Source organism: Rissa tridactyla, chromosome 17 (assembly GCF_028500815.1).
Source record: "Rissa tridactyla isolate bRisTri1 chromosome 17, bRisTri1.patW.cur.20221130, whole genome shotgun sequence".
Lineage (NCBI taxonomy): Eukaryota > Metazoa > Chordata > Aves > Charadriiformes > Laridae > Rissa > Rissa tridactyla.
The window spans coordinates 478,134-500,405 of record NC_071482.1 but is presented as its reverse complement, the minus strand read 5'-3'; the positions used below and the strand labels follow the sequence as shown (position 1 = coordinate 500,405).

The window sequence follows — 22,272 nt, the reverse complement described above, 5'->3', positions numbered from 1 at the left end:
CGGGGGAGCGGCCCCCGCTGCAGCCCCAGACCAGCCGCTGTTTTTCCAGGACTGTCACGGCACAAAGGATTCGGAAAGGTGTGGGATATTAATTGCGGCTTTCAGACCCCTGCCTGCTACATGGTAATTTCATCGCATTACGGTGATAGCGGTTTTAAAAATCGCCCTCCTCCCGTCCCCTTTTAACAAAATACATCTTGTTTCGCAAAAACGCATTTAGGGCCAATTTGTTTGGAGTCCAGAATGGCAGCAATTAAAGTGGCGCTGTGCATTTGGAATAAATGGAGGAACACTCGCATAAGCGTGACCGCCGCCGAGGGGATGGAGCGGGTGGGGAGACGTGTGTGGATCGGCAGCGTACGGCACCGCGCGTCACCCAAACCGGGGAGCCTCGCACCGCGCCTTCCAGCATCCCCGCTATCGCAGTGCCAAACGCCCCTTTTCCAGGGAAAAATAAGGCCGATGTAAAAGTGCCCTGGCTGCGCGTGTCCGTCCCTGCCAGCCGGGCACGATGCTCCTCTCGGCACGCCGGGTTCCCCGGCTGCGGGGGGGCCCGGCGCGGCCGCGCTGGCAGGCGCCGCGTTAGCGTATGGTTTATGGGACCATTTGCCGGCGCCGGTACCTGCCGCCAAGGCTGCAAATGTCAGCGCCGGGCGCTGGAACAGGTGGGCTGTGTGGGTCTCCAGGGCCCCACTAATTCATGGGGAATAAATTAATGACGGGAATGGGGACAAAGTCCTATTCTGGGTGCAGGTGAGTGAGCAATTCCCTTCTGGCAGGCGGAGGGAGGGAGGAGGCCCGTCATCATGGGGCTGCCTTTGATTTTATTGTCTGAGCCAGCCTAAAAGGTATCCTGCATTCGGCGCTGACTTTGCTCTTGCTCGGGGTCTGGGAAGCGGTGGTGAGTCGCGCTTAAAATAACGAGCGCCTCTGCTAATTACACGAGGCTGCCTATTTGCAACACGGGCGTCTCTCACATCTTCCCCGTAAAGGAACCGAAGGTTTCCTTGGCTCCCAGAGAGACGGGAGATGCTCGGAGCTAACGGCATCGGCCCCCTCAGGAAATGGTGTAAAGCCATTTGCCCCCACACAGACCTGGTCCCCGGCCTTTGTCCCAGGCGTGGGGCCGGGGCTGACCCTGGTCTTCCTCAGCCCCCTCCCATGGCCCGCCTGTGCCCCATCTGCCCCTGGGAATGGGACCCAGTGCCGTGCGGGAGCTACGTTGGGTGAAAGAGGTGCTCTGGTAAGGGACGGGGCCAAAAACCCTGGGAAAAGGGGAAAATGCAGGAGTGGCACTTAATTAAACAAGCCGTACAACAAACTGTTGCTCCCACAGACTCCGTGTCGTCGTGGTTTGGATTTTGTCCGTGCTGTCGTATGGGGTTGCTGAGATAGCCTCTGGAAAAGCGATAGAGTATTTTTGACTCGTGGTGAGGATTTTCCCGTAGCAGCCCATACCCCAGGGCTTGTATTTTCAACCTGTGCCTCGCCTGGGAGGGGGAAGGTTAATGAAGAGCTGCTGCCTTCCTCTTCCCTTCAGCAAACTTGCTCGGGAACTTGGCGGGGGGGTTCACTCCAGGCCGTGTTGGGTCTCCCCGGCTCCACAATCGCCCTCTTCTCTCCGGGGGAAGCGATGCCGGTCGATAAGCGGAGGTTGGGGTCCCCGTGCCGCAGCGAGGGCGCGATTCAGAGTGGGAAAAGGAGAGCGGCTGTTGCACTAATTGCGTGCCTGCCTATGATGATCACCAGCATTGACGTTGGCGCTCCGGCCAGCGACGTGCTGGGTCCCTGGCGCGGCTCCGGCACCCATCCAGAGCGATGGCTCAATAACTGAGACATTAGCGTGCAATAAGCATTGCAACTGCTCCGATTTTTGCATTGCGCACGTGAGGTTTTGTGGGTTATTTACAGCTGCAGCTGGCTCTTCGGAATAGTGGTGAGTGAAGTCGCTTGGATTAATATGTAATTATTAACTGGGAGATGTGAAGCTGTAACTGGCCTGGAGGGACCCGGGGCCGGTCGGAGCTGTGCCGGGGGGAGGCTGGGACCGCCGCGTTCTCTCCAGCTCTGCCTCGAGGAAGCACCCTGACCTCAGGGAAGTCGCTGCCAAAAATGGGGACAATCCCTCCGAGTGGTGCTGCCGAGAGGCGCAACCCCCTTAGCGTTTGCAAAGTGCTTTCTTGAAGACCCTTGGCCTAGGAGTGGGCGAGAAGCGTGGTCGAGGGATGTACCCGGCGCAGAAGAGCTTGGCACTTGGCGGGCGACTTTCGGCTCGAGGGGGAAGACGCTGGGAAATGCACCGCAGGGGATGGACCGGCCGGGTCCCCGTGTGGGGGTTCCCCTCCGAAACAGGGGCGAAAGCCGGTCTGGGAGCTGCGGTTGGATACAGGAGCGCAGTGCCCGGAGCGACGGGGGTAGGATGGTTACCGAGGCACATCGGGCTCCGCTGAGGAACCTTCTCACCCTGCAAAGGCGCAGGAGAGATGAGGCTTCCCGGCAGCAGGCTGCTGCTCCCCGGCCCGAGGAGCCCGCGCAGATGGCGGGGAGATAAATGCCGCCATCTCCGTACTGTAGTGGCTCGGCCGTAATTTCTGAAAGACATTTATTAGAGGCAGCCTTCCCTTTTTGAGGGACCGTGACTCCTCGGGCAGGAGGAATTGCGGCGGGGAAGGGGGAAAGCGCAGCCCGGCGTTACTGATGAGAGCGGTGCCCAAACCCCCATCCATTCCTCTCCTCCAATTTTCTCCTCTGACAATTTATAGGTTAGTTTGATGCTTGAATAGCTGTGTCTCTCTAGTAATATGTATTCTCCGTAAGTATTCCCCGCTGTGGCATATCCTAAGAGAACTCCATCAAATAATTATCTTCCCTTTTATTTATTCACAGTCTTTTCACTCGATCTGCATCACGATAAAATATTCCAATGGTTTCCTCTTAGCACCAAGCCCTTCCCCGGATTGTAAAGTGTATTTATGTACAGTATTAAATCCGCCCCGCGCAGCTCTTTATCTCGGCGCTTTCCACATTCGATGCTGCCGTCAGGCGCTGGCCCCGGCCACCTCCTGCCTCGACGCCCTGTGGCAGCGGGGCACGCAGCACGGCCGTGCCGCTGGCCCGCAGCCTGGGCCGGGAGAGGGCTGCAGGTGGCCGAGGACGAGGCAGGGGGACGGAGAAGGGCAGCCCCACTGGGGAACCTTCCCGTCTCCCTCCCTCCTGCTCCCAGCCGGGATGTCGCTGCCTGATGGAGCCCGGTCGCCCGCTGCCAGCAGAAGGACGTGACTGCAGGACGGCCGAGAGCAATCAGAGCCGGGAAGAAACCAATAACCTCGCTTTTCCTCCCTCCGGAGGGACTGCAAGAGCCGCGCTGCTCTTCTCCGAGGAGCTGCGGGGCCTCCCCGTGTGGCCGGGGCGGCGGGTGGCCTCTGGGGACAGCTGCGTCCCAACAGGGGCTTGCCACCCAGTGGGCAGCTTTTGATAAGTAAGGACAAGTGATTTAAGGGGGGCGACGTGCAGAGTCTGAGTGACGGTCTGCAGTGCTGCTGAGTGTCTCGGAGCCCTCCTTGGAGGAGGTGCAGGCAGTGTCACCCGTGGCGGGGGACGTCCCTTCTGCCCAGGACAGTGGGTCCATGCGTGCAGCTGGGAGAGCTGCGGGTCTTCTGCAATAGCGTTTCCAAAACGGGTGTATCCTCATCTTCCTGCGGACTGTGGCGTGCTGCACATCAGCCGAATGTTCAGTGTCCCGAGCCTCCGCTGGCCGCTTTAACAAGCCCCGTGTGTGACTGGGAGCGGTGGCTGTCCCTACCTGAGCTGTGTGGGCAGCGTCCCGGTGACTGCCGGTGCCCCTCTGCAGGCAGGACTTTGAGGGCTTTCCGGGCTGAAAGGGCTCACACTTTAACATTTAAAATCCGTAGCGACGCCGGGGGTTCCGTCAGGCCAGAAGAGCTGCTCCGCTCTCCAGATCAAAGCCAGTTGAACTTGGTTTCGAAGTTTGCTCCGGCCGCCGCCTCCGCGCTGGGAGCGCTTCCCGGAGCCCCTGCGCTGCGAGGCAGAGCTGCGTCCGCGCTTCCTGCCACGTCCGGCTGCCGCCGCGCCAGGGCAGCGGCTAATAAGTTAGTCACGGAGGGGAAGTAGCGGTGACCGTTCATAATCGTGGCTTTTATTCCCCGCTTTGCCCGCAGTCGGCTCGGCTGGTCGGCGGAGAGGCCGGGAGAAGGGGTTGCTGCCGGAGGAGGGGGATGCCGGGGGGGCGCCGGCCGTGCTGAGGACGATGCCCGCGATGCTCCCGCTCGCTTGGCTCCGGTGCCTCTTCCACGTGGCGTCCCCGCCAATGGTGGGGAGGCGAGTTCCCCAGCAAGGGTTAACTGAGTGTATAAAATTGATTGCGATTTTAGTAATTCAGTATAATCACAGTCTACCAGCAGGTTGCTTTTCCAGCAGGAGGGTTTGGAATTATTTTCTGGAGTTTGCAATATAGAACTTAAATTAAGCCTCAGAAGTCAGAGGAGCTCTGCTGCATCTCTAATGTGGTGCTAAATTCTCAGCAGCACATTCTCTGTATTAAAGCCTTTGCTGGCAATTAGGTTCATTAACTATCACAATACCTTATTTATTACTCGGCATGCCATATGGTTTCCCAGCTAAAGAATGGCACCCGTTCTAGCACAGACCATTTGGCATCATAAAAATGTTAACAAATAATGTTATGGCTCTCAAGGGCAAAAGGGCTCGCTGGGTTGCAGGTCTGAACGGCAGGAGAGAATATGAAAACATTTTTCTTCTATGGCAAAATAAAGAATTCCTCGAGACAGAAGTATTCAAAGAATATCACGCTCGCATCACGCAAATGGGAGTTTTATACATGCCCATAATGGTTATGTCAATATTTGCAGCAGGCAGCGCTCTCACTCATCCCCTCGCCTTCCCCCCGCTCCTCCCTCTGCGCACGGACCTGCTCGGGAGCGCCCGCGGAGGGGGACCCACCTCGCGTGAGCGCGCCTCCTCCCCTGCCGCCTCGTCTTTACCCTGTGCGAGGGCAGCTCGGGGGGTGGGCGCCGTTACCGCGCGCTGCCCTTCACTGCTGGCCCAGCTGCCCCCCGCAGAGCCAGTTTGGGGCAGCGCGCGGCGGTGCTCTGCGTGCCCGTGGCGCTACGGAGGGACCTAGAAGGGGTGAAGTTGCGCCAGTGGAAAGATATTCCTGGTCGTGGAACGCCAAGTTAGGTGCTCCGACCCCGAAAAGAGAAAAATGGGAGTTGTGCGCTGTTCGGTGGTCTCTGGGTGAGATGAGGACCTGCGCGCAGCCCCGGCTGCGAGCCTTGTGCCGAGCCCGCTTGCTCTTCGTTCCTATTTTCAGCGGGATTAGGATTAGGAGGGACAGGGACAGCGTTTCAGGTCACGGAGACTCAAATTGTCTCCTCTCGGGCACTGTGTGGCCAACACTGAAGGGAAACGTACTTTTCCATTGCTGCTCTGTGACCGGATCCCCCTGGAATAAACCCGTCCAAGAGGTGGTTCTGACAAAGTGCCATTTAAATCGGGGTGGAAAGGAAAGCACAGATGAGACCAGACTTTCTGGTTTAAACCTTCTCCAAATCTGCAGAAACTGGTCAAAAAGCCTGGGCGAGGCACAAGTAACGCTGCCGGGTTTCCTGGCCGCTGCTCGCTCTGTGCCCGAGCGAGGGGCCCTCCCTGCCGTCAGCTCTCCGATTTCCAGGATTCGCTGGTTTTGCCTCAAACCGGGACACAGACGCCCGGTGCCGAGAGCGCAGCAGGTGCGGGGGGAGGCAGGGCATCCCCGGGAGCAGCATCCCGCATCCCAGTCTCCCCGCGGCTCCAGCATCCCGGCCTGGCCCCGGATTGCCGAGAGGGACGGGATGCTCCAAGCCGCCGGTGCTGCAGGCGCAGGAAGCCCGACAGGCTGGAGACACACGCCGCATCCCTTGCAACGCGGCCTTGCTCAGAAGGAGATGAAAACCAGGAAGAAAACACCACTCGGTGCCTGCGGGAGCTGAGGTACAGCAGCTGGAGCCCCCGGGTGTAGGGCAGGATGCTCCCAGGGAATTACCATGGCGCCGGCCGCCCCAAAACCACCTTGGATGTAGGGAACAACGGCTCTTCCCACGGGCGGCGGCAGAAAGGAGAGCACTCAGCCGGCGCTGGGGCTGTGCGATGTGCCGCTGCAGGCTCCGGGGCCGCCCGCGTCCTGCTGGGAACGGTCTCGCCGGGCGGGGATGCCGTGGGGAGCGGCATTACTGCAAAACTCACAGGCTTTAAAGCTGGCGAGGATTATTTCTCATCACCTCGGCTGAACTCTTGAGCAGCGTCGGTGGAGTATTTCACCTGCCGGTTGATGCAGCACCTCTTCGTGTCTGAAATAAAGCCGTTTGTGTCGGGAGCCCGGGAGCTTTGTGTTTTACCGCAGCTGACGGCACACGGTACTGGAGGGGAAGCCGGGTCCTGGGGCTGGCAGTGCTCGACTGGAGGATGAGCGTGGCCAAAGATGGGGCCCCGGAGCTGGGCACACCTTGAGGAAAACGAACCAGGTGTTTCTCAGCTGAAAAACTGCTTCAGTAACTCCCTTTTCTCAGTGCTGTCGTTCGGCACCCACCGATGAGCGGGCTGGGCATTCAACCTCCTTTTCCATATCCCGTTTCCCAACCTGAACCCTTCCCGTGCCCATGCCATCTGATCTGCCCCGGGGCTAAGCTCTCTCCCCCCAGCTGGTGGCCGTAACCCCCTCTTTCTGCCGGCCTCGCTGCCCCTTTTGGAGGCTGCAGGTTCCGCTGCCCCCCAGCCCCCGTGGTGCGGGTGCTGCGTGACGGGCACTGCCCATCACCTGCGTGTCCCTGGGCAGCGTTTCCTACGAGCGCAGCGCCCGCGGGGGAAAACGGCGCTGGGCTGGTTGGTTATAGGGGTGCGGGTCCCGCAGGGAAAGCGTTGCATCCCCACGGCAGGGAAAGGGGGAGAAAATGAGCTGCTGCTGCTCAGAAACCCCTCCCCGGACCTGAACTCCTCTCTGCTTTCAGGCTTCTCCATCTTATTTTTCCTTATTCCGATTCACACTCCTTCCAGATAATCACTCTTTTCATGAGTTGAGTTGAGGCGGGTTGGTTTTTTTTGTTGTTGTTTTTTTTCCTCTTCAGATACCTTGAAGGGATGTTTCCAAACTGTGCCCCTTAGAGCCTCCGGGGCCGGATTCCCCCCAAAGCCGTTTCCCTTTGTGGCTGGGGGGGCCGGCTCCCTGCCCACCCCGCCGGTCCCTCTGCACGGCTCCAAGGACCTGCGGCAACTTGGTGACGCCGTGGCCGCTTCCGTAGTGAGATGGCCGTACAAAGGCTCCGACAACTTTTTTTGATTGGAGAACTTTTTTTTTTTTTTAATTGAATGAGAGAAATGAAATTCTGGTCTGTTTGGGGTGGAACTGGCATTTCCGAGCCTGAGGACGGAGCGGTGGAGGGGAGTCACGCCAGCGAGGAACCACGGGCCAGGTTTCAAAAGGGACTTTGTACCTCGAGAGGGGCTGGGGGGGTTTGGGAAGCGGCTGCCCGCGCTGCGCTGCTGCCTGTCCCCCCATTTGCATCCCCGGCCGCCCGCAGCACCACGTGTGAAGCCCCGGCCCTGGGCTGATCGCTCTTACCCCGGGACAGCTTTGCAGGAGTGTTTACTTTCATTCTTGGGAGGCCGATCGAGCCGTTCCCGCAGGGAATGTGGTGTGGCCGCAGGGGGACCGTGCCAAGCTCCCTCCGGCCGCGGCCAAGGGCACCGCAGCTCCCTCAAAGCCACCTTCCTCCCCGTCCCAGCGCCGCGGGAGTCGCGGTGACGGACACGCACGTCGTGGCTGCGCTGGAACGCGCCGATATTCCTCCCGACCTTTGCCAGGGATTCATAAATATCTCCCTGAAAAGGGCGGTTTGCAAGCGGGCTCGATGCACGAATGTTATCTGAGGTTTCAGTCACTTAGGAATCTGTGACCAGATAAGATACCGGGGGTTTATTGTATCTTCTGGCAATTATTAAGAAAATAAAATCAGTTAATACCTAACCTTGAACCTAGCCTGTCGTGTTTGGCCTCAGTCTTCATTCTCCCCCGTTCATTCTGGAGTCGTACAGTTTAGAGGGGCGTTAGGGATGATGGAAGACACGAAGAGGAATTTAATCTGACTAAAATACCTTCGTTATGCAGCTAGATCAGCTGAGAAGCACGTTAGGAACAAGATCTGTGTGATGTGTGATTCAGCCACTAGATTTATTTTCTCTTCCCGGTGCAAGAAAGGGAAGGAGGAGGAGCCCCTGTTGGCAGAAGTTTCCCCAGGTGTGGAGGTGTTTTGTGGGAATATTTAGGGCACGGATATGTGAAGAGGGGGGAAAGGTTTCCAGGAGTGGGGGCTTTTGTTTGCCCTGGCAAAATGGTAACGCCTTTTCTGTGCACGCACACACGCGCCTATCTACATCTCCAAAGGGATATACATCCCTCCCTTGGGAAAGGGGAAGAGATGCCTCACGCAAGTGGAAGCGGGACGTGGAGCTTTGCCCTCGCTGGAGAGGAAAGACGAAATTCGGGGTGAAGGTGTTTGCTCGGTGATTGGGATTCGGGGTCTGGCTGGTGCCAAATGGACGGCGGACGGAGGCGAGCAGCGCCAGGGCACGACAGCTCCCTGCTTTCAAGGGGCCACGGGTCCCACTTGTGGCCCTGAGGGATTTTGGGGTTTTCGGCTCCAAAGTCATTCGGTGGCTCTTGAAAATGGTCCCGTTTTAAAGGCAGGGAGAGGTTTAAGCAGTATGTTAATGAGACGTTAATCTGGCGCTCAGAAAAGCATGCGACGGGTATTTAACTTCTCCGGATCCTTGGTAGTGTCTACGCTCGGGCACGATCCCTCCGGAGAAGGAGCGTCCCCGAAGAGGGGGCTCCGGGTGGAGGCACAGGGAAGCCGTCGCCTTCCCCGGCCATAACGGATCCTGGGGAGAACCACGACCCGCCGGGGGCTGGGGAGACGGAGGGAAAGCAGGCCGAACCTCGGAGACGAACGAACCTCGTCAGAGCGTCCCCTGGGTCGGCGGCAGAGCGACCCCCCAGCAGCGCTTCGCCGCGGCCCCACCGTAGATTCTGCTCCATTTAAAAGTGTTTAAAAAAAGCGGTGGGGTGGGTTTTTTTCTGGGATGAACTTTACCGAGCAGGCGCGCAGCCTCCTCGGCACCCTACAGTTGGGGCTGACATTTGCAGCCTCGGCACATCTCTCTTCTTGCCCCATGCAGGATGGCAAATATTTTAGGTTAAGAGAAGGGGGAAAGAGGAAAAATAATTACACAGTAAATTAAACAAAGGCAACCCCCCTCCCGCTTATTAGGACTTCAAAAGTCGCTGCCTCTGGCTCGAGCTCTCTCGAATACGTACAAAGGGTAACGCTAAAAATAGGTACTGTACAAATGATTAGGTCATAGCCTGCTAGAGGGAGACATTTTTATTTAATTACTAACCCGGCAGCGCGTTGCTGGGGGGGAATACATAAACACGGCGGTTCAAAGCCCGGCTGTAAAGTTTGTGCTCCTTCGCTGAGTCACTGTGGCTAAATTCCCTTTTGTGAGGGGGATTTAGGGGAGGAATGCGGGAAGGCTGGCCGGGGCTGCCACCCTCCTGAGTCACAGCTCCGCTGGCCTCGCCGGGGCTCGGGGCCCTAAGCTGCTAATTAGCCTCATTGTCTTAGGGGCTGCGCCGCGGCCATAAGGCGGGCGAAGGGGGAGGAACGGAGGGATGCGCTCCTGGAAGCGCAGGAACAGCGTGTACCTCCTCGCAGGGGTGTTCGGTGCGTCGCAGCCCGTCCTGCGGTTGAGGGATGCTCAGCGTAACGCCATCGCTCCCACCGTCCCCGGCTGAGCAAAGCTGTGACCCGGAGCGGGGCTTGGAGCAGAAATGCCCACTTTAGTGTCCCCCATTTGTTGCTCGGGTGCGGTATCCCTTAAAGGAGCCTAGCTTTAACAAAAAAGAACCACGCAGAGGAGAGGGAGGATTTTTCAGGCCGGGACACAGGCGTGCGGATGTGCAGGGTCTGCTCGGGTCACGAGGTGGGTGACACAGCTCTGCTCGCAGCCGCTGCCCTGCCTTTCTCACACGCCGGAGCGCCGGCCGCGCCATGTCCCTCGTGGCGGGAGGGCAGCGGCGGGCGCGCGGGGCAGGGTGGACCAGCAGCGTGCCCGCCCCGTGATGCTCCACGTGCACCAAGTCAGCTCCGTCCGAATTATCGGAGTTTACGCGTCCACCTTCCCCATGGCAGCGGGAGAGCTGCGGTGCGGCTCTGCTGGCGTTGGGTACGGCCGCGGCCCTGCAGCGACGCGGCGTCGCTCGCCCAGCCGCGCTGCCTGCGTCCCACCGCCCCGGCCCCGCACCAGCTGCAGCCGCGCTCAGGTTCCCTTTGTGCGGCCGGCGGGGCACAATAAAGGGCCTGTTGTGGCTCCCCCGTGCCGCCACAATGCGCCCGGGTCCGGTATCTGCAGGGCTCGGATGGATCCCGGTGATAACCAATGGCTTTCACAGGGAGCTTAACGTGCCGTGGCTGCACGCTGAGCAGCCTCCCGGGGGCCCGCTGCCGCTCCCCGGCCTCCCCCGGCAAACAGCTTTGTGCATTTAGGGGGGTTTTATGGTTGGTTTGGTGGTTTTTTTTTTTTAAATAAAGTCTAACACATTTAATCATCTTTTCATAAGCTGTCAGCTTGCCGCATGCGAAAGCGGAGCACGGCGCTCTGCCCCGTCTGCGAGCAAAGCTTCCGCGCCCGACACCATCCCGGTTGTCTGCGCGCGCGCGCGAGAGCGTGGATGTGTCAAAGTCTGGAGGGGGATCAAAAACCAGGTTTGAAAAGTCATGGCTTTCTGACTTAAGTTAAAACAGAGCTTATTTTACGCAAAATCCTTGTTCTGCTGTTTCGTAACCCACCTCTACACCAGCGCGACTGGGAAACCCTCCCAATACACCAAAAGCGAAACCAAAGTATTCCTAGGAAAAGGCAGGAGCCACAGCGTGGGAAGGTTCCCGTCCCTCACCCTGTGTGTCGCTCGCCGCTGCAGCGGCCAGCTGGCCAAAGCTGGGGGCAGAGCTGGGCTGGGGGCAACCAAATCCACGTCCCCGCCAGCCGGAGAAGCGGGGGCCGTGTGGTCACACCCCTCCCTGGGGCGGAAAGTGGGGGGCGCTGGGTCTGTCAACGCCGCTGGAGGAGCGCGGGCGATGGGAAAGGGCGTTCAGCCGGGGGAGAGGGAGCAGAGCAGCTGCCCCGTGCATGTTTCGGAGGCGACGGAGAGGAGCCAGCCGGGGGGAGTCCTCCTCCCCTCTGCTTTCCGCAGGACGGATGACGCTGGGGGACCTCCTGGCTGAAGCTGCGCCTCATGATGGTGGTTTTTTGGGCTGAGCATCGCGAACAAGGACTTTCCTTTCTTACTGTAATTTTGGAGACTTCTCTGTTTTCTTCTCCCCATCCTCTCCCTGCGCCCAGCGGGGTCCCAGCCTGAAGCTGCCGTCGTCCCTTGGCCTTACAGGCCCTTAACTTGCCTTGTCCGCGCTTTGTGGACCCATTCTTTCCGTGGGCCTGCTGATGCTCACCGGGCTATTTGTGTTGGGAAAGCGAAAGTTCACGTCTCCCCATCCAAAATAAACAAAGGTCTGGGGGCTAGAAGCTGGATCGGAAGGGATCCCGAGGGTTCCCGGGAAGGATGCCCGTGCTCCGCCTGGTCCTCTCACCTTCCCGAGGAACCACGGACGTCTCACGAGTTTAACGCTGGAGGTTCATAATAATCGCACCAGGCAGCACATCATTGCCCCCGTATCTGGTTGAGAGATTTACAACTGAAACTCGTGGCGGAGGAAGAAATTGCCTCAATCACTTGGAGTAATGGCACATGGAGAGGCACTTGGGCGTGACTGCTATTTAACACGAGAGCCCAGCTTGGCTTCATTTAACGTGCCGGTTCCTTTCTAATAAACACGTTACACTACAAGGTGGGGATTAAGATCAGAAAAGTAAATAAATTGGAAACCGATGGGGAGAGATGGGAGGGAAATGGAAGGTGCTGGGGGGAGCGACGGCTGATTAACTCCTGTGCCGGGGCGTGGGGAAACGACCCCGAAGGCCACGGCGGTGGCTTCCCGAGCTCTGTTTCGGCATCTCCACGGGCCCCACGCGGGGGGCTGCTGGGACTGGGCAGCCCTGAACTGCCCCCACCCCGCAGGGCTGCCCCTGCTCCGCCAGGGACCTCCCACCCGGAGCCACCAGGCTCTGATGGCTGAACCCGGGAGATGGTTTTTCTTTCCTCCTCCGGGGCACTACGGCAAGTGGCCAGTTTTGCTTCTCCTCTTTGGCTTGCGGATGGGTCCAGATGGGTCCTTTCTGCTCCGGACCAAGGCACGTGATGCGAGGTCACGGGCGCCTTGGCGGAGGCTCTGCAGGGAGGAGACGGTGTTTCTTTAGTATTTCCCCTGTGCGGTGCCGGGGGCGTTGCTGGGGGAAGGGACGTGATGCTCTTGGTTTTTGGCTTTTTCCTGGGTTACGCGTGTTACGATCGCTCTGCCTCCTTGCCAGCAAGGGATCTCCCAGGTGTGGGGGGGCTGTAAGGGTCTGGGCAGAAACAGGGCTCAGGTCCCAGCAGAAAGACCCCTGGGGCGCTCTGGGGTTTCCGGAGCTTGCTTTGGTGACACCTGCTCGGTGTCAGGGGCGGGCGAGGGGAGAACCCCCAAGCGAAGGGGAATCCCTTCAGTTGTGGCTGCCAAAACATGGCTCGCGGGAAGATGCCCTGGCCAGAGTCGTCTAACCAGCCCTTCTGTCTCACGTCGCCTCGAAAAGCAGAACAACCTTCACGCCCAGACCCTCCGCTGCCCAGGGAGGGCTGCAGGGCCACCAGCAGCTCTGCCCGTAATCCCCCCTCAGCAACAGCACGCTGCGAACCCAGGGGGGATTCGGGCAGCCGGGTCTCCCTGCTCGGGCTGGACAGGCCAAGCGGTACCTTTCGGGAAAAGCGGCGGCGGGAAGTCGGGCTCTTAAACAACCGGGTAGCTTTTACTATATGTATTAGAGGAGCAACAAAAAGTGCAACGCACCAGTTGACGGGAAGGACTGGGGGGTTAATTTTCAGGATGCTGCCTGGGAATTTAGCCGTGGGATTTCCATTATTGCTAATGGGACTCACGCAGCTTAATTTCATGCGAGCTACACTAAAAACATACCCCTAACCGTCTGCAAAATTTCAGTCCTGAAATCAAGCCTTTTAAAAGTTAGGGGAGGGTAAACAAACACCTGAAACCACACTGTCTCGCTATTTCCCCCCCTTTCAGTCGTTCGGATTTAAAAGTCGGGGAGGGGGAGGAACTCAAGCAGTTTTAGGCAATTAAAAAAAACCATACTGCAGGCACGCTGGCTGCCCGCGCGCCGCCTCTTCACTCTCTGCCAATTACAACGGCAGAGTTATAACCCCCGAAAAAATAGGGGTAGCTGATGCCTTACCCTTAAGTATACTACCGCGAGCGCTGCGTTATCACACGCGTCTAATAACCCGAGCAGCGCCGCCTTTCATTGTGAGGCCTCTGTTATTAGGCTGTTCTCGTTAAATGACTGCTATCATCTGGTCCCAAAGTACATTAAATCCCATTATAATTATAAACACACTTCCCCATAACGTTCTCCTTAGATTACATTTGCGCTGCTTTACCCCAAGGGTATCTTTGTACTAATACCGTCCGTATTTGTTGTTTTAGCTGACGAGGCCGGGCCCCGCGCTGCTGCGGTGTGCCGCGGGTAGTGCCGGGGAGGGAGAGGGTTGTGGTGCCGCTACCGTGCCGTCCCCTGAAGACGACACGGGTCTTTACACGCGCCGAGCGCCAGCACTGCACGCGGTGAAAGATGCTCTGCCTGGGGAGCAGTGCCCTCGGTGAGGGGCGTCTCGCGGCCCACGCTCTACCCCTGCCTTTTTCTGTTGTTGTCAGCACCGCAGCGCTGCCGGCGTTTCTGTTTTGCTCCCTCTCCGTGGCTGCCGTCACCAGTCTTTGCCGGCAGACCTCCATCGCCCATCCTCGGGGACCCGCGGCAAGGGTCCGACGAGCGCGCGTGAGCAGCGCCCGTGTGGTGCGGGCGTTTGGCCAGGGCGAAACGAGCTTTATGGGGGTGTCGCGCGGCGCCCGGCCCAAACCCCAACACGAAACTTGGGCTTTCCGGCCGGTTTCCACCTTCTCCCCCTCTTCCATCGGGGCGCCCTCGGCGGGGGCGTGTGGCGGGGGGGGGGGGGGGGGGGGGGGGGGGCTGTCACCCGGGGGCGGGCGCGTGTCCCCCGGGGCGGGCGGCCCCCGCGCCGCCGCCGGTCCCCGCGCCCCCGGCTCGCCGGCTCCTCCATGTTTGTTGTCGGCAGCGCTGTCCAGCCGCCGCCCCGCTCCGCTCGCCCCGCAAGGTGCCGCGGCGGGGCCGGGGGGGGGCCGGGGGAGGGCGCCCGCACTCAAGATGGAGCGGGCGGCGGCGGGGGGGCGCGGGGGGCGGGCGGGTGGGTGGGTGGGTGTGGGCGGCCTGACGTGGGCGCGGGGCGGCCCGTGGGCCGGCGCCGCCGTGATTTGCTGCGCGGCGCGGCGAGCGGCGGCGGCGGCGATGAGAGCGGGCAGTGCGAACTGCCGGAGCAGCCGCCGGCCGCCGTGAGTGCGGGCAGGGGGCGGGCGAAGGGCTGCGCCGGGCCCCCACCCCACCCCGAGCCCCCCCCCCCGCTCCGCGCCGCCCGCCGCTCGCCGTGCACCTGATGGGGTCGCGGCGGGCGGCGGAGCCCCGCGGGCGGGACGGGGCGCGCCGGAGCCGGAGCCGGGCGGGCGGCGGCGGCCGGGGATGCGCCCCTTTCCCGGGCTCCTCCGCCGAGCCCCGCGCAGAAAGTTTTCGGCGAGTCGCCGCCGGGCTGCGGGCTAACCTCCCTCTCTCCTCTCTCCTCCCCCGGCCCTCCTCTTTTCTTTTCTCTCCCCCCCCCCCCCCTTTCTCTCTCTTCCCCCCCCCCTCCTTCCCTCCCCTCCCGCTCCGCTCCTCTCCCCCCTCCGCCTTTTGTTTTCGCAGATAGTCGGCACACAAAGCTAGTCCCAGATTTGAGCGACGGCGAGGCACCCTGATGAGTGAGCCTCGGGAGCGCCATGGATTTGACTAAGATGGGCATGATCCAGCTGCAGAACCCCTGCCACCCCACCGGGCTGCTGCACAAGGCCAACCAGATGCGCCTGGCGGGGACGCTGTGCGACGTGGTCATCATGGTGGACAGCCAGGAGTTCCACGCGCACCGGACGGTGCTGGCTTGCACCAGCAAGATGTTCGAGATCCTCTTCCACCGCAACAGCCAGCATTACACCCTGGACTTCCTCTCGCCAAAGACCTTCCAGCAGATCCTGGAGTACGCCTACACCGCCACCCTGCAGGCCAAGGTCGAAGACTTGGACGACCTGCTCTACGCCGCCGAGATCCTGGAAATCGAGTACCTGGAGGAGCAGTGCCTGAAGATCCTGGAGACCATCCAGGCCTCCGAAGACAACGACGCCGAGGTCACCATGGCTGACGGAGGTGCCGCCGCCGCCACCGAGGAAGAGGAGGAGAGGAAGTCAAGGTACATCAAGGGCCTCTTCATCTCCAAGCCCGCTGGCGAGGAGAGCGGGTATGCCAGCGTGGCCGGCCAGAGCTTGCCAGCAGCCACAGCAGAGCAGAGCCCCTCCGCCTCCTCTTCCTTCGGCCCCCTCTCCGCCATGAGCCCCACCAAGGCGGCGGTGGACAGCCTGATGACCATCGGGCAGTCGCTGCTGCAGGGCGCCCTGCCGCCCGCCGCCCCTGAGGACTCGCGCCCCGCCACCCGCCGCCCCCCTGGCCTCGCCGAGGTGAAAACCGAAGCGATGCAGGTGGACGACGCCTCCAGCCATGACAGCCCGCGGGCGGCCGAGCCCGGCGCCTCCAGTGGGGAGAAACCCGAGGAGAAGGGCAAGGAAGGGCCCGGCACCCCGACCCGCGGCAGCGTCATCACCAGCGCCCGTGAACTGCACTACGGCCGCGAGGAGGGCGCCGAGCCCCTGCCCGAGCCCGGCCAGGGGCTGCCGCTGGGGCCGGAGCCGTCCGCCGCCGCCGGCCAGGATGGGAAACCCCTGGGCATCTACTCCCTGCTGCCGAACCACAAGACTGAGCCGGTGCTCGGCGTGCCGCCCGCTGTGGCGTCCGCCCTGCACGTGCAGCCGGCCCTGGCCGTCTCCATGGACTTCAGCGCCTACGGGGGGCTGCTGCCCCAGGGCTTCATCCAGCGGGAGCTGTTCAGCAAGCTGGGGGAGCTGGCGGCCGGCATGAAGACGGAGAGCAGAGCCCTGGGCGAGCAGTGCAGCGTGTGCGGGGCAGAGCTGCCGGACAATGAGACCCTCGAGCAGCACCGGTGAGTGCCGACGCCGCGTTCTGCGCCGGGCGGGGGGGATCTCGCTGGAGGATTTCGGTTTCGGGTCGGGTGTTGTGTGTGCCGGTGCAGAGTTCCCACCGCGGACCCCAAAACCGGGGCGCGGAGCGGTGTGTGCGGGGAGGGGACAGCTGTCGCAACTTTTCCAGGTCTGGCAGCCATGCCAGAAGGTTCCTTGCAGCGAGTGCCGGCTGGGGAGGGCAGCCCGGAGGGGGCTCGGGCCGTGCGTGTCTCCTGCTAGCACAAACCCCGCCGGCTTCCCTGGCTGGCATCCGCCAAACCACTCACGGTTGCTATGCCTGGAGTTTAGGGATCTGCGTGTAGAGGGATGCTGGGGGGTCGGGCAGCCCTCGCCCACCCTCTGCCGAGAGCCCGTCCCTCCTGCCCAGCACCCCCGCGGGGCGAGGAGGGGAGAGACGCGTGGGACCCCTGCGCCTGGTCGCCGTGATGGCATTTGGGGTCGCGGCAGGCAGCGCCTGGCCAGCCCGCTGGTTGTGTGCCGCTCCGCTCCCCCGTTTATGAAATATTTGTACTTTGCACAAAGTGACACGTAGGTCAGGCTGGGTGACGCCACGGTGAGCACGGAGCCGGGGGTCCGTCCCTGGGGGCATCATGGGTTCGGGTTCCAGTAGCTGCCGATGCAATTTCAGGGGTCCCTGGCTCAGGGTGGGGGGGATCTGTGTGCTCACACCGAGCCCCACGCCGCGGGGAGCTGCTGCGGGGTGGGAGGGTGGTGGTGGTGGTGGTGATCGGCACGGGAGTTCGGTTCTCCCCCATTTACCATCTCCCAATACTGGAAGCGGGGACTTGGAGCTCATTCCCTGATTTGGCTGGGGAACGGGGCTGCGTTAATTGCCGTGCCTAAATCAGCATCGCCGGTCAAACCCCTCGGTGCTGGGCGTGCTTCGGTGAGCGCGGCACTGGCCCCCGGCGCGGGCGGCAGCGTCCTGCCTGGGGGAAGGCAGCACCGGCGCGGTGCCGGAGCTGCTCGCAGCCTCCCCGGGCTGCGCACCCTGTCAGATTTTTTTTATTGAATCAACAGGTTAATTAGTCCCGATGCACGTAACGCGCTCCGGGGACGGTGGCCGTGCGGGCGCACGCCTCTGGCGGGGGAGCCGGTGCTGCCGGCACGCCAGCAGTGCGGGATGCGGTGCTGGAGCAGCAGCTCCCGCACGTTCATCCCAGGAGCGCTTCCCGTGCCGGGTGGCAGCCGCCGCGACGGGCTTCTCATCCCCGCGCGGGTCTGTGCGCCAGCAGCGTCGCCCCTGGGTCTGGCCGGCGAGGGCAGCCCTCGCCCCGCGCGGGGACCCCGGCTCTTTGTGGGCGCGCAGCCGCTCGCTGCTTTGTTCCCCCCGGCCGGCGGCAGCGCGGGGGTTGCGCGGGCTGGCGTGCCTGGAGCTGCCTCGGTGCGGCTCTTCCCCGGCCGCGCGGTGATGCAGACCCAACGTCACCGGGGGAGAGCTGCAGTGGAGGCTCAGAGAGAATTTTAACGTGCCGTTCTGCCACGGCCGTAGTCATCTCCCTTTCCCCCTCCGAGCAGCGGCTGATGGGGCCGCTCCCGCCGGGGATCAGCCCCGTCAGGGCTGGCTGGAAGGTCGGATCCTTCCCTGCGCGATCAGGAGGTGGGGGAGCGTGGCCCAGCGCAGCAGCCCGTATTTCACATTGCCTTCCTGGGCTTGCCTTGTTTTGACAGCCGCGGCTGCAGGGTCGTAGCTTATTTCTTAATTATTCATGATGCTTATCAGAGGCTGGGTGCGCGCCGTGCCCCGGCGGGCGCTGGGGTCTGGCCGAGGCGCGGGGCTGAGCGCCGTCCCCTGCCAGCCCAGCCCCGGGGGCGATCGCTGAAGGCAGCGCCGAGCTCCCTTTGCCCCTTCCTGCTGCCGGGCAGGTGACCCAGCGCTGGCAAACTTTGCCAAATCCTGCGAGCCGTTTCTGAAGCGATCTGTGAGGCCGTCCATGTTGAAAGGCGTTGGGCAACAGTCGCGTCAACTCGCCTCGCCCCGAAGTCTAAATCTAAGGCGGTTTGTGTGTAGACAAGGACTCATGTGGCTTTTTTATGGTGTTTGCTTTCTAATACGTGGTGAAAATTACCATTTGGGGAGGATTTGTGGGATCCTATTGTATTTATGGAGCTGTTAAACAGCATCTACGCTAGGCTGGGATCTGTAACTCCCTGCTGGAGCAGTTCTGGTGGTGGTGGCAGCTGCGACGTGCCGGCTGCGGGCTGCAGTGCCCGATGGAGAGGGGGTTTAAGGGGGACCCGCGCCCCACGCTGGGGTCCCGGCACCCCCTCCCTGTGTGGCTGGTGGCGGGGGCAGGATGCGCCGGGGGCACCGCCGTGCTGCTCGTCGGCCGGCGGCTTTCGCTGACCTCTTTCTGCCGCACGTTCGCTGCTGTGGTTTTGCTTTCCCACCCCGAAGCGAGCGCGGCGGTGCCCGGAGCGCAGCCCTTCCCCACTGCGGTGAGCGGGGGCCGGGGAGGGGCACCTCCGGCACGGGCGGCACCGCGGGATGCTCAGCTGCCCAGCACCACGGCTTCCGCGTGCCGAATCCCGGCGGGTGAGAGAGTGAGCCCGAGCCCGTCCCGAGCCGACGCCGCTCGCTCTGCGGGGAGCTGGGTGAGCCGAGGAGCACCGTGCCTGTTTACATGGCGCCAGCAGCGGGTGCATATGGCGGGGCTGTTTGTTTACACACACACATGCCTATAGAAGTATAAATATATGTGTTTGTAGTCTCGGAGCCTTCGGAGTGTTGTTCCTGCCTTCATTACTGTGGGAAACGTACGCAGGAAAAGGGGGAGTGGAGGGCCGGGCTGGCTTTTCGCTGGGCTTCGGCTAGCGTGTTGGGGGGGCTGTTGGCCCAGGTGATGGAGGGTGCCCGAGGGAGGGTTGGCTGCCGCGGCCGCCCTCGTGGCAGCACCCTCTGTGCCCCGTTGCGAGGTGGGCAACTCCAGAGCGCTGAGCCTGTGACCTTTTGGTGGCCAAGCGGCTGCCGGCCTCGGCACCGACTCTGGTCAGGGTTTTTGGGTCCGTGAACCTGCCGGCTGCTGCGCAATCCGGGGGTTTTTTTTCTTCTTTACCGAGCTTATGATTTTGACTAATTGAGTGTATATTGAGTCGGCAGCTCTTTAATTTTTTTTTTATAAAAGATTTCCTTCTGGGTTCAGCAAAGTTCAAACTTAATCTAATGTTAGTATCGATCGTCGCTTCTAATTGCAGACAAAAAAGCCATAGTTCAGCGGCCCTTTTTGGGTTTGTTTGTACGGAGAAAAACCTCCCGAGCTGCGACGCGCCGAGCCCAGAGTAATTTTTCATCAGGAAGTTAAATACCGTAAAACTTTATAAAAGGCGTGGTTTCATTTTTTAAATGTTGATAGCAAGACTGGGAGGGGGTGCAATTTGATAAAGTTCATTAGCGGTGCAGCTGAGCATCCAAAGCCCGGTGCTACCCGGGAATTCACCCACCGTCACGGTGCCGCTGCTGCCGGCGTTGGCCCCGTGCGGCTGTGCGAGGTGGGGAGGCTGGGCTGGAAAACGAACGTTTTGGCTCAGAACCCGAACGGGAGCGGTTTTGGCTGGAAGGTGCCTGTTCCCGCCGCCCTACGGGGGATGCACCTCGGGAAAAGCCTCCCGTCCGGTTTTCACTGCTGAGTTTTGCGCTTTGAGGTTTCACGGCTGAGCTGTCACCTAAAGGAGGTGTGCTCCGGTGGAATAAGAAGGTGTGCCCTTCCACCCTGGCCGCGGTGCCCCAGACCGCAGAGTTTTGCCCTCTTTTCCCCTTCCTGCGGCGCAGAGGAGCGGCAGATCTACCTGTCCGCATCCAGCGGCGCTGCAGCAGCGCAGGACCCGGCACCGCTGCTCTCACCGGCGCGGTGCGCAGGACCAGGCGTGGATGCTCCCGCCGGTCCCGGATGCTCCTGCTCAGGGAAACCGCGGCTTCCCATCGGCGTGCGGGTCCCAGCTACAGCCTCCGGCAAATCCCGGTGACCCGTTGGCCTGCCCGGAGCTGTAGCATTGGCGGCGTAGCGAAGTCGAAGCAGTGGCGTAGGGAAGTCTTCCAGCTCTTGGCTCCTTCCTCGCCAGGCTCACCTCCATCCGTCTCCGCCTGGATCACCCGAGCGTTGTACGACTAATGCCATTAGGCACGTTGGCACTGCTCGTCACGTCACAGTGAGAAACAGATGCAGCACACCATTAAAGCAATAAACGTGATAAATCGGATCCCAAGTGCTTTGTGAGATGTTATTAGCGTTCATTTTGGTAGCCTGGTACAGTAGTTGTTTTTTATTTTATTTTATTTTAAGCGTTCGGCAATTTGTGTTCCGCTGCAGCCGAAACTTTGGAAAAAAGGAGGAAAAATAGAAAACGAGGCGGGGGGGAAGGGGACAAATAAAGAAGGCAGCAGCCCCCCAAACTCTGCCCGTGATTACTTCCAGAGTCCGAAGAGGACTTGGCAGCTCTTGTTTCTTGCTGATGGGGCTTATTAGCGGCACCTGGCATCATAAGGGGCTAATGGAAAGCAGGGGTCCGGGCCGGCCGCTGCCGCGCGGCGCGGGGCGAGGAAGCCCTTATTAGCTTTATGGGCAGGGGGACGTGCCCCGCGCAGGAAATGAATGTTGCCGCTGAGGTCCGCGGCGCTGACCCCGAGCGTGTAACCTGTGAGCGCCGGCCGAGACCCCGCGCAGGATGCTTGGGATTTCGGGGCTCTCTGGTTCTTGTCACGGGCAGAGGGGGAATACGGCCTGGTATGCTGCAGCCTTGAACTTTTGATTTATTCAGTGGGGGACTTAACCGTTTCCATACTCGGCTCCCAGCGCGGAGGGGGGAAAGCCCCCTCGCCTTCCCTGCTATTCCGTCAATTATTCTGCATCGTTTTAGTTGCGCGGGTGACGCGCTTTAAAGCTAAAACTCTGAGATTCCCATCAGAAAACGCCGATTTTTAATTTTTTTTTTTTTTTTTTTATTTTATTTCTTTTTCCCCTTGCCCAGTAATACCTTTTGTGTCTTCCCTACTGACGGCGAGGCTGGCGGCCGGGGGTGTTCCCCGGGGGCGAGGGGGATGCTGCGAGCGCCCTGCCCAGGGTGCCCCCGCTTTCCCCGGGACTGGGGCCGGTGGATCTGTGCCAGCCGATCCCCGTTGGCTGCAGGATGGGGACCCTGGTGTTTAAAAGCTGCCTGCTTGAGGACGCCTGGGGTGGCTTTTCCCCAAGCGGGCTCGCTCCAGGCTCGCTCGCAGCACTTGGCTAAGCTTCGCGGGGCCTTTTCAGCTCTGGTTATGGCTCGTGCAGTGGTGCCGGTTAAAAAGGTATTTATTGGCTGCGCAGAGGGACCCTTGGAGAGCCCGTGCTGTTTCAGGGGGACGCTCTCGGCTCTTTTTTTTCCCTTTTCCACGTGGAAATGGTGTAGAGCAGCCCAGCAAGCTCATGACGGAGCATCCCTGCCGCCTTCCCCGCTTCTGCGCGATGTTGGCTCTTTAGTTACACCGGTGCGTAAATCTGTTTTCCTTGGATAGAGTAAAACGATCTGCATTTTCCTTTTTGCTCGCAATTAGCAAGATTTTTCTTTTTCTCCCCCCCCCACCTTCCTTGACAGCTTCAAGAGAGGCTTTAAATGAGTAATTACTAAATATTTCCCGGCAGCCAAACACGGGGCCATGGCATCTCCTGTTGCAAAAGTGAAAAATATTTCTGTTTGCAGTTAATTTTAGTGGCAGGCAGATCATGTTAACTGGGTGTAATTGCTTCCAGATATGGCAGAGGGTTTTGTGTGTTGGGATGAAGGGTCTGGTAAGTGCTCACTTCCTGTGTAAATTAGCCTATTCCATTCATTCCCCCGCGCCCGGCAGTCCTGGCTTGTGTCACTC

At 60.7% G+C, this 22,272-nt stretch overlaps 1 protein-coding gene across 3 annotated transcripts in view; it reads left to right on the top strand.

Annotated features, from left to right (window-relative positions):
- Positions 1-14,395: 14,395 nt before the first annotated feature.
- The window catches only part of ZBTB16 (zinc finger and BTB domain containing 16), a 61,444-nt gene continuing 53,567 nt past the window's right edge, over positions 14,396-22,272 (top strand). Inside the window, exons 1-2 of one of the 3 annotated variants that reach the window (XM_054223128.1) lie at positions 14,396-14,413; positions 15,052-16,393. In XM_054223128.1, coding sequence (XP_054079103.1) covers positions 15,126-16,393 — 1,268 coding nt within the window. In that variant the 5' untranslated portion in view covers positions 14,396-14,413; positions 15,052-15,125. Of the gene's footprint in view, positions 14,414-14,566; positions 14,649-15,051; positions 16,394-22,272 lie in introns of those variants that run through there. The other 2 variants (XM_054223126.1, XM_054223127.1) reach the window with 2 other exon arrangements.